Genomic DNA, 13,783 nt, shown 5'->3' with positions numbered 1-13,783 from the left:
CATATTACGACTTTCAGGTGTCTGCTGCCCACATTACGATTTTCTGGTCACTGCTGCCCACATTGCGATTTTTAGTTGTCTGCTGCCCACATTATGATTTTCAGGTGTCTGCTGCCCACATTGCGATTTTCAGGTGTCTGCTGCCCACATTACGATTTTCTGGTCTCTGCTGCCCACATTGCGATTTTCAGGTGTCTGTTGCCCACATTACGATTTTCAGGTGTCTGCTGCCCACATTACGATTTTCTGGTCACTGCTGCCCACATTGCGATTTTCAGGTGTCTGCTGCCCATATTACGACTTTCAGGTGTCTGCTGCCCATATTACGATTTTCTGGTCACTGCTGCCCACATTGCGATTTTCAGGTGTCTGCTGCCACATTACAATTTTCTGGTCACTGCTGCCCACACATTGCGATTTTCTGGTGCCTGCTGCCCACATTGTGATTTTCTGGTGACTGCTGCCCACTTTACGATTATTTTCTGATGACTGCTGGCTGCTGCCCACATTACGATTATTTTCTGATGGCTGCTGCCCACATTACGATTATTTTCTGATGGCTGCTGCCCACATTACGATTATATATATATATATATATATATATATATACATACATACATATATACACACTGGCTGTATGCAGGGGGAACTGGCTATATACACTGGCTGTATGCAGGGGGAACTGGCTATATACACTGGCTATATGCAGGGGGATCTGGCTATATACACTGGCTATATGCAGGGGGATCTGGCTATATACACTGGCTATATGCAGGGGGATCTGGCTATATACACTGGCTATATGCAGGGGGATCTGGCTATATACACTGGCTATATGCAGGGGGAGGCATCTGGCTGCATACAGTGGGTATATGGGTATATACAGGGGGGGATCTCTGGCTATATATACAGGGGATCTGACTATATACACTGGCCATATATACAAGGGGGATCTGGCGAAATACAAGGGGGAATGTACTGAACGGGGAGTTATCTGGCTATATACTATAAATGGGGATCATATGGTTACTTATCCTAACTGGGGGGGGGGCTCATCTGGCTACCTGTGTGATAAATGGGGGTCATCTGGTCACCTATACTAAAGAGGGGTGGGGTAATTTCGTTACCCATAATAAAGGGGGGTTATCTGGCTACTTAATCACTGCCACATTATATATATTTTGGCGAAACGCTACTGCATCATGTGTATTTTGTAGGGAAACACTGCGCATTGTGTGTATTTTGTGGAGAAATGCTGTGCATCATGTGGATTTTGTGGGCAAACGCATGCGCGGTAGTGTGCGGCTTGCCAAAAGAGACCTATCAGGAACCCCCCCCTTGAAAATCCTGGATTTGCCCCTGGTAAGCTGAACAGTGCTTTCTACTCAGCGTGGGCATCTCATTCGTCAGGAGAGGACTAGGAAAATAGAATTGACAGCTACACAGAAACATATTTAAGACAATGGGTGAGCTCTGCCTCATTATAAATGGTCAACGAGATGGAAATAGTTCTGTCTTGCATACAAATTGTATGCAGCTTGGAATTGGGACAACCAGACATCCAGAATTGGGAGGAAGTTCCTTTTGATACAATTCCAAGCTGCATAGTTTGCATGAAAAATTGAATTATTAATTTCTCATTTGATCTGATTAGTTCACACAGCTGGGGGTGGAAAACACATTTGAGGCCCTGTTCACAGTAGTGCGTTGTGATGTAACAGATGCATTCTAACATTCTGCGAGGGTAAATCTATGCAACATTTCACAGTGCTAATGGAGTATGGTATCCCAGTGCACTGCCGTATAACTTGTAAGTTGGAGGTGAAGCATTTTTTTTTTATCGCCTGTATGCAACGCAATGTCATATGATGTGCGGTGCAACACTTTCGTTCCCTTGCTTTCCTGTTTTTACAGAGTATGCAGAGTAAAAAAGTTGAGGTTCTGGAGTGGCTATCTTAGTCTCCTGACCTCAATATTATTGAGGTATATATCAATATACTACAAACCGTCACATCAAGAAAAGGATTTTTACTACCTAATTACTGTCCAATTTTGCGACATCCACGTAGAGGGCCAACAGATTTAGGATATTAATTTGATTTGAAATACCATTAAAAAAAAAATAAACATTTTGCCTAGTTTACTCATGTTTTCTGTAAATGTACACATTTTACAAAATCCGTCAGGGTATGTAAACTGAGCACAACTGTAAGTGTGAACATAGGCATTCTATTGCTATAATGTTAGCGCTGGACAGTCACTCTTAAGAATTATTAATGGAAGTGATATCATGGTTTAAGAGGAGAAAATAGGAGATCCGGGCACCAACTAGAAATTGCAAGTCACCTTTTTTGTTCCACACCTTCCAACTTTCAATTCAATAAGCCTTGGCCTTACAGCAGTTTTGCAGGAAAACCTGCTTCTTCAGAGGCCTCTGAAGAAGCAGGTTTTTATTGCATTGAATGTTGGAAGGTGCGTGGTACAAATAAAAGGTGACTTGCAATTTCTATCTGGTGCCCAGATCTCCTATTTTCTCTCTTCAACCAAACTGGAATTTGATCTGGAGACACAGCTACTTGCACTTGCTATTCCACAACTATTGTTCTGATATCAGTGCTAATTCTCTTGCTACCACTACAAACAAAGACAAAGTGATAGTTTGACAAGTCATGATCCATGCCTGCAAGCTATTGAGCATATATATGTAGCTTAACACTTTGGATCCTGAACAGATAACTTTGAGGGCTCGTTTCCACTATCGCAAATTCGCAATGCGTCCAACGCATGCGGATTCGCACATGTAATGCAAGTGGATGGGCCTGTTTCCACTGTAGCGTTGTTGAGGTGCGTTTTTTCTGCAGTGAAAAAACGCACAAAAGAGCCGCAGAATTCGCCTGCGAGTGGAATGCATGCGAATCGCCGCTAATGTATTTAATAGGGAAATCGCCTGCGGCTTTGGTATGCGAATTTTCATGCAAATTCGCATGGAAATCAATGTAAATGCACACCGGCACTGCCATGGTTAAATTCGCATTCAGCGCCATTCATGCGAATTCACATGAAAATTCGCATACAACCGCATGTGAAATTCGCATCCGCATGCAAATTTTTACCGCGGCGATTCGCACCGCAATAGTGGAAACGAGCCCTGAAAGCCATGAGCTGTGTAAGGGCTCATTCACACTTCATGCGCTTGTTTCCACTTTTTCAGCACATCAATGTTAGATACATGTTGCTGAAAAAAAGCAGACAGAAGCGCACTGGTGTGAATGAGCCCTAAGGCTGTGTTCCCACTAGAGCAGAGAATGGACTTTTTTTTTGTTCTCCGCTCATTGCTAAACTGACAGTGAATGGCTCCTATTTTATAAATAGTAGCCATTCACACTTTGTCACACTGCAATGGATCTGTTGGATCTATTGCAGTAAGTGATAATAGTAGTAATAATAATATCCTAACATTTCTATAGTGCTTTTCTCCTGTTGGACTGAAAGTGCTCAAGAGCTGCAGCCACTAAGCAGGCGCGCAAGGGGCCACCCTGCAATGGTAGGCAGTCTTTCCAAAGGACTTCTTACTGAAGAAGTACTGTCTCTAGCCAGGATTTGAACCCTGGTCTAACATGTCAAAAGGCAGAGCCCTTAACCAGTACACTATAATCAGCGTTGGAAAGCTGCTAGGTCTCTGTACACAGGGAAGAAGCATGGAGATCTCCATTGGGCTGCAAAAGACCAATGGGAATTCTCAGCAACAGAAAGAATTTTCATTGGTTTATGGTGGACCAATGAAACTTCTCCCTGTTGCTAGGGAAATTGTCTAATGCAGCCTATGAAGAGCTCCACGCTTCTGCTGGTTTCCAGTACAGAGAGGAGCCGAATGGCAGGACAAGTGAGCAGGGATTGCTTTGGACGAGTGGACGGTGAAGAGTGGATACAAAATGGATGGGGCACATACCGTGTCCATTTTACATCCGCTCAAATGGGAACCAAGCCTAACTCTGGTCTGAAAAGTGAGCAGGAATATTTAGAGATATGGAAGATATTCGATAAACAAACTAAATAAGCAATGATGTTCATATTGTGCTAGTTTTTTTTTTTTTTTTTTTACAGTTACCATAAAAAAACTAGCTAGAAACATTGTTAAAGGGTAAATGTGGCAAATAAAATCAGAATTACTTGGGGCTACCTCCAGCCCCTAGAAACTTATGTGCCACTTGCTGCAGCTCCACTCTCAGACAGGTTCCTGGGGTCCTCGTGATTGCACTGAAGCTGCCGACCTGGCTGGATCATCCAGTTAGTGTATAAATGGGTATTGGCCCTTCCAAAAGGAAGGGCAGAAAAGCACACAGTCTTCTCAACAGGTGATCCACCACACCCAAACTGGCCAACCTTTTCTTTAATAAAACTATAGAAAAACTGACGCAATCTTACAGTACAAAACTTCATTCAACCTCATTCAGCAAAAAAAAAAAAAAAAAGGGACTGTAGAAACATTTGTTAAAAAAAATCCGTAAGCACAATCTTCATGCGCAACAAAGTGCATCCAAGAAGGAACAAGCTACGCGTGGCCAGTCCTGACGGGCCTGTCGGCAAAAACGAAACTAGCAGGCAGTGGGGGACTAGAAGATTAGTAAGTGACTGTGAGGGCACAGGACTGCTGCAGGGGGCTGGTAGAAGCCCCAGGTGAGTAAAACTAATTTTTTTTTTCTGGCTTAAGGTTCACTTTAAAGGAATACTATCGATACCCAAGTGTTCTAAAATGACAATGTACAAATAATGTCTAAGAAGCTGTGTAAACATTTTCCTACTTTTCATGTTAAATATCAGAGGCAAAAGCTGTAATTTATTGAGGGTAGGATTTAGCTATATTGGGACAAATCAATTGCAGAAGGGGTGTCTGCTTCAATGCACAGCCAGAGTTGCATATCAGACTACAGAAAGCAAATATCAAACATATCAAACTCTGAAAGCAAAAACAATATGAAAAAGCTGTGACAATTAGTTACATTTCCTCTGCTCTCTTCATACACTTCAGTCAGAAACGCAGGACACAGGATCTGCAGCTGTTGGGAGCTCTCTTCTCTGTCACACACAGAGCTACACATAGAGTTAACTGATCAAGTGTGAGGGCAATTTCCCCTCTCCTCATGGCTCAGTCAGCCGTCAGTTTTGGCGTCCGTAAACTTTGAATGTATTTTGCTAACCGTAAACAAAGAAGTTGCTACTAAAATGTATACACCAGTACTTAGCAGCACTACCCAAACAATTCCTGTGTCAACTGAAAAAAAATATGTGAATCGATAGTATTCCTTTAAGCAAGATTGCATCATAGTTTTTCTATAGTCTTCTAAAAAAAAAAAAAAAAGGGTTGACCTGGCTGGATCGTCGACTGCTACGGAGAGGACCTCAGGAGACTCAAGGGACACAAAGGCTTCCAGGGGCTGGAGGAAGCCTTTGTCAATTCCATAGATTAAAGTAGTACTCTAGTACTTGACTATGTATATAGGAGCAAAATATGTATAGATAAAGCAGAAATGCATTATTTGTAGGAGGATATTTGTTATTCTTGATCAGTTCCTCCTTCACCTACAATTTAGCTGTGGTACTCGGACGCTTGCATACTATGACACTCAAGTGACTTGAGGATGTCTCTAAAGGACTATTTAACAAAACTAAACTAACTGCTCAGGGAATTGCCCAATCAAAATTCACCTTTATTCAGTATCAAAAAACTGCATAGTAAGATCCAAATTGCCTTAAACACTTAAAACAACCAGTGGAGCGCTCCTCACACATGGCCCAGCACACATCACCCATACCTCGCCCACACTGGTACCGGTACCAACATACTCTGGATTTTTCTTCAGAGTGAGAGGGGAGGAGAGTAATGCGAGCTATCCCTAGGACATGAATGATGGTAAGCTGCCAGATAGAGAGTCCCAGCACAGCAACTCTTCCACTGAAACCGAGAGCATGAATAAGCACTGCAGCGTATAGCCAACCAGTAGATCTCACCAATCAGACCACAGTACGGTGGGCGCTTCGCTCTCCCGGTTTCTAGTGCTTTGCATAGCGCTGTCTTCCACCACCTAGCTCAACCACACTTCAGTCAGAAGCGGGGAGCGGCGGTTCAGCAGGCCTTGATCCTCTCTACACTTGTCAGCGTGGAGTGAGACGCTCTGACACAGGACGGGACGTGACCCTGCCCATCGACGCGTTGCGCCCGCCCACCGCAAGCTTCGTCAAAAGGACAACAAATTCAAGATGGCTCTCATGGCGCTAGAACGGTAAGTGAATTACAAGATCTGCCTAGCAAGAATCTGTTCCTCATTACCAGACAAAATGTATTGAACAAGATCCAACTTTCCTTTTAAAGTTATGGTTTACTGTAGATTCCACAGATCACATGAAATCATTCTTCCTTTGGAAAAAATCCTTCCAATGACAAAAGAGAGAACTCCATCTGATACATGCGAGTACAAAATATATTTCCAAGCCCCAGTAAAGCTAAACGCAAATCAATAACAGTTGTTTGAAAACAAATGATCAATGACTTGACAAATTTTAAGTTAATGCTGGCATAACAATGGTCTACCAATGAATAGTAAAGGTAGCCATACATCAGGCGACTTGGGAGGCTGATCAACCATCCGATTTGATTATTATCATCGAATGAAAATCAGTACCTCCAAGTACATGCCCGTCAAACAATGCAACCAATTGGTCGCATTAGTCTATCGCACATGCTGCAAGATGTAGGGTCGTCTTGCTTGATTGGGTGCGTGGCGGTAACTGCCACAAAACTGCCGGAGCTGTCCCCCCTAATGTTAAATGTTTTCCCCAGTGCAAGTGATACATTACCTGTCTGCAGCCTCCTCTTGTCCTCTGCTGGCTCCAGGCTTTCGCTGTTCTCCATACACGCACCCCCCACGTGGTTGCCTTGTAAGGGCATGCGTGTGATGTCAGACATCATACACACAGCCACGTGGCACAGGCGTATGGAGCCAACAGAGAAAGCCCGGAGCCAGCGAAGGACAAGAACACGGGACATTTAACATTAGGGGGATAGGGTTGGCAAGGCTGCGCCACAAGGCCGATTCCTGATAAATTTCATCATGAAATTGATTGGGATTCGGCCTGCGGTGTATGGGCAGCCAACAGATCTCTCTCAAATCAGATTCGATTAGAGTGAGATTTATCTCTTGGTCGAAACTGCCCATCATCGCTTTATGTATGGATACATTAAGCAGAAGTTCAAGCCTGAGGATCTAGAAATAGGTAGCACAAAGGTTTTGAATGGACTGATCATTTATCATCATCAGATACTTGTGTTTTCTACCACCTATTGTCTGAACATATCCGTCAGGATGGATCGGTCTACTGGACAAAAATAGTCAGGGTTGATTAGTGTTAATTTTTATGATAATCGTTCGTTCATGGTTTGTTTTCCAATGATTTTAAATAAAATGTGTGTATGAGTCTTAGAGGGCTGCAAACATCTGAAAGCACCATTACTGTTAAAAGACCTATCCAGTACTCAGCCTCAGAAGCTAATATGGATGCTCTACAAATTAGATTCTTGTTTACATCATGGGCATAAAGAGCAAAAGCCTCAGTGGGACAAGTTTGCAAGGCAGGAAATACACCATTCCCCTTCATTAAGCTGTTTAGTGTGGACGTTCTCTCACAGCAAGACATGACAGTAGAAAGGTCCTTCAGGCTGTTATCCCTCCCTGTGGTATTTCCCCAGGTAGCTGTCTTGCAGAATAACACAAAAAGGTTAGACTTACCAGTGATGGCATTTCTCTGAATCCTCCAGGGCAGTATCACCATTTCCCCCTCTTAGGCATTTACGCTTATGTGTGGTTACTTTCCCTTAGGTGTTGGTGCCTTTTAAATTTTGTCCCCTATGCTTCTTTAAGAGGTGAAGTTCTCTCTGAGGTAGACGTCACGGAAGACTCAGTTGCCAGTAAGGCTTAATCTCTACTGCAAGTGTTTTTATTTCTAATACAAAAGAAATAGTCAAGAGTGGGCACCATCCATTTGCAAAGAGTTATGTTTATTGTATTGAAGCTAGCTGGGACAATGCAATATACTAGATATGCTGAGAATGATCCAGTTACCAATGATGCTGGCATTTGCAAAGTATGTTGACAAGGGAGTGGAGGCGGGTCGTGGGCACAGATCTGACCTGTGTGATGGTCTTCCCTGAACACGCTTGGTCACTCTGTGGTCTAAAATGGTTTCAGAACACAGCGATGACCAAGTGTCTTTAGTGAGGACACAAATCATTATCAGCATATCCATGTTGTACTGATGCTATCTGGGACAATACAATAAATATCTCTTTGCAAACTCTTTGTTTTGGATCCTCTTTCTCCCTACAATGGTCAGAGCGCACGTTTAAAGGACCAGTTGCCCAGATGATGAGGCTGCTGACATTTTTCTTTTTCTCACAAACATTTATGAGTGTCGCACAATTTGTTCTTTTTCCTCTGTTGAACTACTTTTTTTTTTCTTTTTACACTAGGGTTTTTTTCATTTATGTGTTTCAGCACAATTGCTGATTTTCATGGTGTGATTGTGTTTACATTTTTTTCCCTAACCAATCTTTGGAAATATGTAAACAAAAATCGCAAGAAAGGAACACATCTTGATGTGTGTGCAAATTTTTGAGCTCCTATCCTTTTAACACAAGCATAGACATTTAAAATGCAGCATGCCAGATGTCTCTACTGAGACTAACTTGAATTGCACTAATAGAAATGTGTTACCACGATTTATATTATGCAACTGTTGTCCTTTGCATTTTCTGAAATGCATAAAGATTTGGAATGCTCAATGGGAACAGTAATAGTTTCAGCTTACGTGCAACTTTAATGCAAACTGTATGGACCGTGAGCCAATCAAAATTGTCAGGAAGTGCATCTGGGTGGCCCAATGCTAAGCTGCATACAGTTTATATTACATTTGTGTGAAAGATGGAATTATTACCATCTTGCTTACCATCTCTAATTGTGTTTCAACTGGAAAAATTTCCATCACAAACTGCTAAAATAAAGGTTTAACGCTTCCTCACCCTATTCAAATGTTCAAGGTCAAGATGTAAAAATTCAAGGCAAGGCTGGAGCTGGCCTCCGATTTGGTATTCCTTAATTATTTGTGGTCCTAGCAATGTATTCTTTATCAACTTGTACTTTCACAACTTCTGCAGTTTCCAAACCTCTTATTCCTTAAACAGGCAGCTAAAAAGCACTCCCTAGATATTATAGGATTTCAGTTTTATTCAGCCATGAGATTCCAAGAAAAGGTTTCATAATTCCTACCGGACAATGCAAGAGTGGATGGTGGTCTACACATAATTGTTCTATGCTATTGCCTATCCCAGCAGACAACAAGCCCGGAACAACAGGAGATTATGGGATGGATCCACATCCAAAGTTATACTTTCATTAGCAGAGATGAAAAGAACAGATCCTGAGTGCAGAGTTAAACTTGCATGAGCTCCTTGCCCGGATGCCTGGCCTCGGACCACCAGCAGAATGCTTGCAGAGTCTAGGGCCTGGATGTGGTACTGTGGCACAGAAGATGGCACCTGCATAAGGAGGCAACACGTAGCTTATAAGTAATAACCCATGTTAAATATGGAAATTCAAATAGAAAAAAATATTACACCTGAAGAGCAAGAAGATGCGATACTATCTGTGTAATGTATTGTACACATCAGGTGTTTGCTATATTCTTTAAGTTATCCATTTTAAAATGTAATATTGCCCATGAAAATATGGTTTATGTATGAACAGCTGAATGTTACAATGATGCTGATAGGCAGGGTAGGTGAATCCTCCAATTATCCATCTTCATCAATTGCCACCCACTTCTACATCCTGTGGTCAGTCCTGGTTACCATACACTACGTGTAACATACAGTTGTTAGTTTACAGGAGCCAGGGCTGTATGGGGGTAGAAACAGGCGTTGTGGTCCTGCCAGCAGGTGGAATGGAAGAATGCCTCCTCTACCTATAGAAATGTGTTGCTAGACATTAAAGTGGAAAATTAACCCAGGGTTGAACTTCATCCTAATCAGTATCTGATACTCCCTTACCCACAAAAGATCTTTACATTTTCTCAAATAGATCATCAGGGGGGGTCTGTATAGTGAATATTGTGGTGAAACCCCTCTCACAGTGTGCTGCCATGGCCCTGACTGTTTGCCGTCTGTGAACCTTTTTGAATTGTGGGAAATAATGGCTCTTTCCAACTGCCAAGCAACCAGCAATTCTCTCTGTGCAAAGAACTCTCAGTAACAAACATTCCGAACAGATCACCTGGCAGAACTAAGGATGTCACCACCGGTGAAATCTGGGAGAGGAAAGAGTTTCACAATTGGCAAAGACTGATGAAATAATCTATAAATTAAATATTATAAAAATAAGCAATTTTATTTATGTTATTTTCACTACAGTTTGTCTTTAAATCTAGGAACGTTATTGACTGATTAAATGCATTCTGTCCTGTGAAGCAAGTAAAATGACACAATTCTGTCCATATGTCATCCTTGCACTCCTTGCTGTCACTACTGGGTATCCTGCTTTGCAGAATGAGAACCTCGCTGAGCTGTGGCCACACTGTGTTGCACATAAACAATGAGATAATAACGTTATGCCAATTTATGTTGGAAGTAAACCAATCAAATGCAGTAATAGCTGATGATTTTGATTGGTCCAATTCAACATACATTTACATAAAATTAACCTAAAATTTGCATCAACTCAAAAGGACTAGCATTTCATTGACTATCACTATTTATTTTATTTTATTGTATTGTATTTATAAAGCACCAACATACATACATAATGAGAAATGACTGATCTGCTGTTGTGCTGAAATCTGAATCCAAGAACTATCTCAAAAGAATAACTACCGGTAGTCTAAGGCCTGGAACCCACTAGAAAGCACAAAACTATCGCATTCGCTAGCGATTTGTGATAGCGCTTTGCAAGCGATTTTGGGAGTGATTTTCCTGCTCCTATACAATTAATCAGAATGGAAACGCACCCAAAATGCTGCGTATCCTGCGATTGCGATTTCCTTAATCACAATCGCTCTAGTGGAATCTGTCCCATCCATTTACATTGGCAGAGCGTTTAGGGAAACAGCTAGAGATTGAAAGCGCTCCCTAAACACTCACAAAAACCCTCTAGTGGGTTCCAGGCCTAAAGCCTTGTGCAAATCTTAAGTTAAAGAGGAACTGTAATCAAAATAAATAGCTTTTTTTTTGTTTACAATATTTACTTATAAATTATTTAATTAGCGTTTGCCTACTGTAAAACCTTTCCTCTCCCTGATTTACATTCTGAACTTTATCACAGGTGGCAACAGCTTTAGTACTGGCAGGTGATCTTGGCAGAATAGAAAAAAATCTCAGGTCTCCCAGAAAGCTCAGGTGGATATATGGCAGCCCTCAGTGGGAGGGTGGGGCTACATACCAATATAGAGCAAAATACAGCTATAGGATACTGAAAACTGGAAATTTACTGTAAAAAAATGTATCCTGAATAATTTAGTGCACCCTACTATAATGTTACAGTCACTCTTTAATGACCCCCAATAATTTTCACATGATCATTACGGGAACAATGTGGGGAATGTCCACTGTGCAGACATGCTACTGTGCTACACCCACTCAGAGTGCATTGCAAATTGAGAGGGGATGAAGAATGTCAGGGTGGTGCACATAAAAGTGGCGTCTGATGGTCTTAAGCACAACCACAATGGGCTCTGTCATTTAGCACACATGCTTTATTGTCAGCCATTTCCTCAAACAGGTGTTTGAGGTTTAAATCATCTGGTTGCTAAAATATTACAATCCATACAGCTAAATGCACAGTTCAGATGTAGTATATAAATGTTAATCTTCCCAAAACGTATGCTGTCTCACCTCAATTTTAATAACAGTAAAATCTGGTACAGGCGGGTTGTAGAGAAGTGCATAGGAGTCTCCAGCCATAGCGGTCGGTGTAAACAGTTTGGCAGCTGCAGGGGCTGAGATGTAGGTTAACATTTCACATAAAGTGTCCACATCTATAAATTTAGGGGTGAGTCCAGCACGGACTGTGTTGTCAGAACAAGCCATGCATTCCACGCAGTCTGGAAAATAAAAACATGCATATGTTTAATAGTATGTGACCACAGAAGGAAACCTAAATGTTTGGTCGAAGGTAGGGCCTCCTCCACCTATGCCCATCTTCACAGTATAGGTCAATAGAGAGGTTAGACTTTTGGTATTGTCGTTCCTTCCTGTCATTTTATTTTAAAGCTGGGGGCAAAAGTAACTGGAAGCCTTGGAGCATGCTGCATGTGATGATGGAGGCCCCCTGCAGGAATGTAACTGGCAGCCTTGGAGCGTGCTGCATGTGATAATGGAAGCCCCCTGCAGGAATGTAACTGGCAGCCTTGGAGCGTGCTGCATGTGATGATGGAGGCCCCCTGCAGGAATGCAACTGGCAGCCTTGCAGCATTTTTCCTCCATGTGCAGATCATGTCCTCTAGTCCTTTGAGAAGGCCTAGGGGCAAAAAGCTCATCCGCCAAGCTTTTATATTGCCCTCTGATGTATTTATACATGTTAATTAGATCCCCTCTAAGGCGTCTTTTCTATAGACTAAATAAACCCAGTTTATCTAACCTTTCTTGGTAAGCGAGACCTTCCATCCCACGTATCAATTTTGTTGCTCGTCTCTGCACCTGCTCTAAAACTGCAATATCTTTCCTGTAATGAGGTGCCCAGAACTGAATTCCATATTCCAGATGTGGTCTTACTAGAGAGTTAAACAGGGGCAATATTATGCTCGCATCGAGTTTTTATTTCCCTTTTAATGCATTCCAAAATTTTGTTAGCTTTAGCTGCAGCGGCTTATTTAACATGTTGTCGATGAGTACTCCCAAGTCCTTCTCCAAGTTTGATGTCCCCAACTGTATCCCATTTATTTTGTATGGTGCTGGACCATTGGTACGACCAAAATGCATGACTTTACATTTTTCAACATTGAATTTAATTTGCCATTTATGTGCCCATATAGCCATCCTATCCAGATCCTGTTGCAATATGTCCCTATCTTCCTGAGAGTTGATGATTCTACACAATTTTGTATCATCTGTAAAAATAGCAACATTGCTCACTACTGCATCTACTAGGTCATTAATAAATACACTGAAGAGCACTAGACCCAGTACAGACCCCTGTGGGACCCCACTGCTAACAGTCACCCATTTTGAGTATGATCTATTGACCACAACTCTTTGTTTTCTGTCCATTAGCCAGTTTCCTATCCATGCACACTGACTCTTCCCCAGTCCTTGCATCCTCAACTTTTGCACCAGACTTGTGTGTGAAACAGTGTCGAAGGCCTTTGCAAAGTCCAAGTATATCACATCTTCAGCATTCCCAATATCCACATTAGCGTTCATACCTCATAAAAGCTGAGCATGTTAGTCAAACAGGACCTGTCTTTAAGTAAACCCATGTTGATGCTGAGAAATAAGATTATTTTCTACTATGAAGTCATGTATAGTATCTCTAAGTAACCCCTCAAATAGTTTGCATACAACTGATGTTAAGCTTACAGGTCTATAATTTCCTGGATCTGATTTTTTGCCCTCCTTAAATAATGGGAAAACGTGGGCTGTACACCAATCCACTGGGACTCTGCCAGTTGAAAGAGGGTCACAAAAGATAAGAGAAAGGGGTTTATCTATAACTGAACTTAATTCCCTTAGGACCCAAGGATG

General features: G+C 41.9%; 1 protein-coding gene across 3 annotated transcripts in view; it reads right to left on the bottom strand.

Moving 5' to 3' along the window:
- Nucleotides 1–9,260: 9,260 nt before the first annotated feature.
- MPI (mannose phosphate isomerase) overlaps nt 9,261–13,783 on the bottom strand; it is a 34,428-nt gene continuing 29,905 nt past the window's right edge. For all 3 annotated transcript variants that reach the window (XM_068275684.1, XM_068275686.1, XM_068275685.1), the window contains exons 7-8: nt 11,936–12,144; nt 9,261–9,589 (exon numbers count right to left, since the gene is read on the bottom strand). In XM_068275684.1, the coding sequence (XP_068131785.1) occupies nt 9,374–9,589; nt 11,936–12,144 (425 nt within the window). In that variant the 3' untranslated portion in view covers nt 9,261–9,373. The remainder of the gene's footprint in view (nt 9,590–11,935; nt 12,145–13,783) is intronic.

This window comes from Hyperolius riggenbachi, chromosome 3 (genome assembly GCF_040937935.1).
Source record: "Hyperolius riggenbachi isolate aHypRig1 chromosome 3, aHypRig1.pri, whole genome shotgun sequence".
NCBI classification, from domain to species: domain Eukaryota; kingdom Metazoa; phylum Chordata; class Amphibia; order Anura; family Hyperoliidae; genus Hyperolius; species Hyperolius riggenbachi.
Note: the sequence above shows the minus strand (reverse complement) of the source record. Positions and strands in the feature narration are given on the sequence as shown.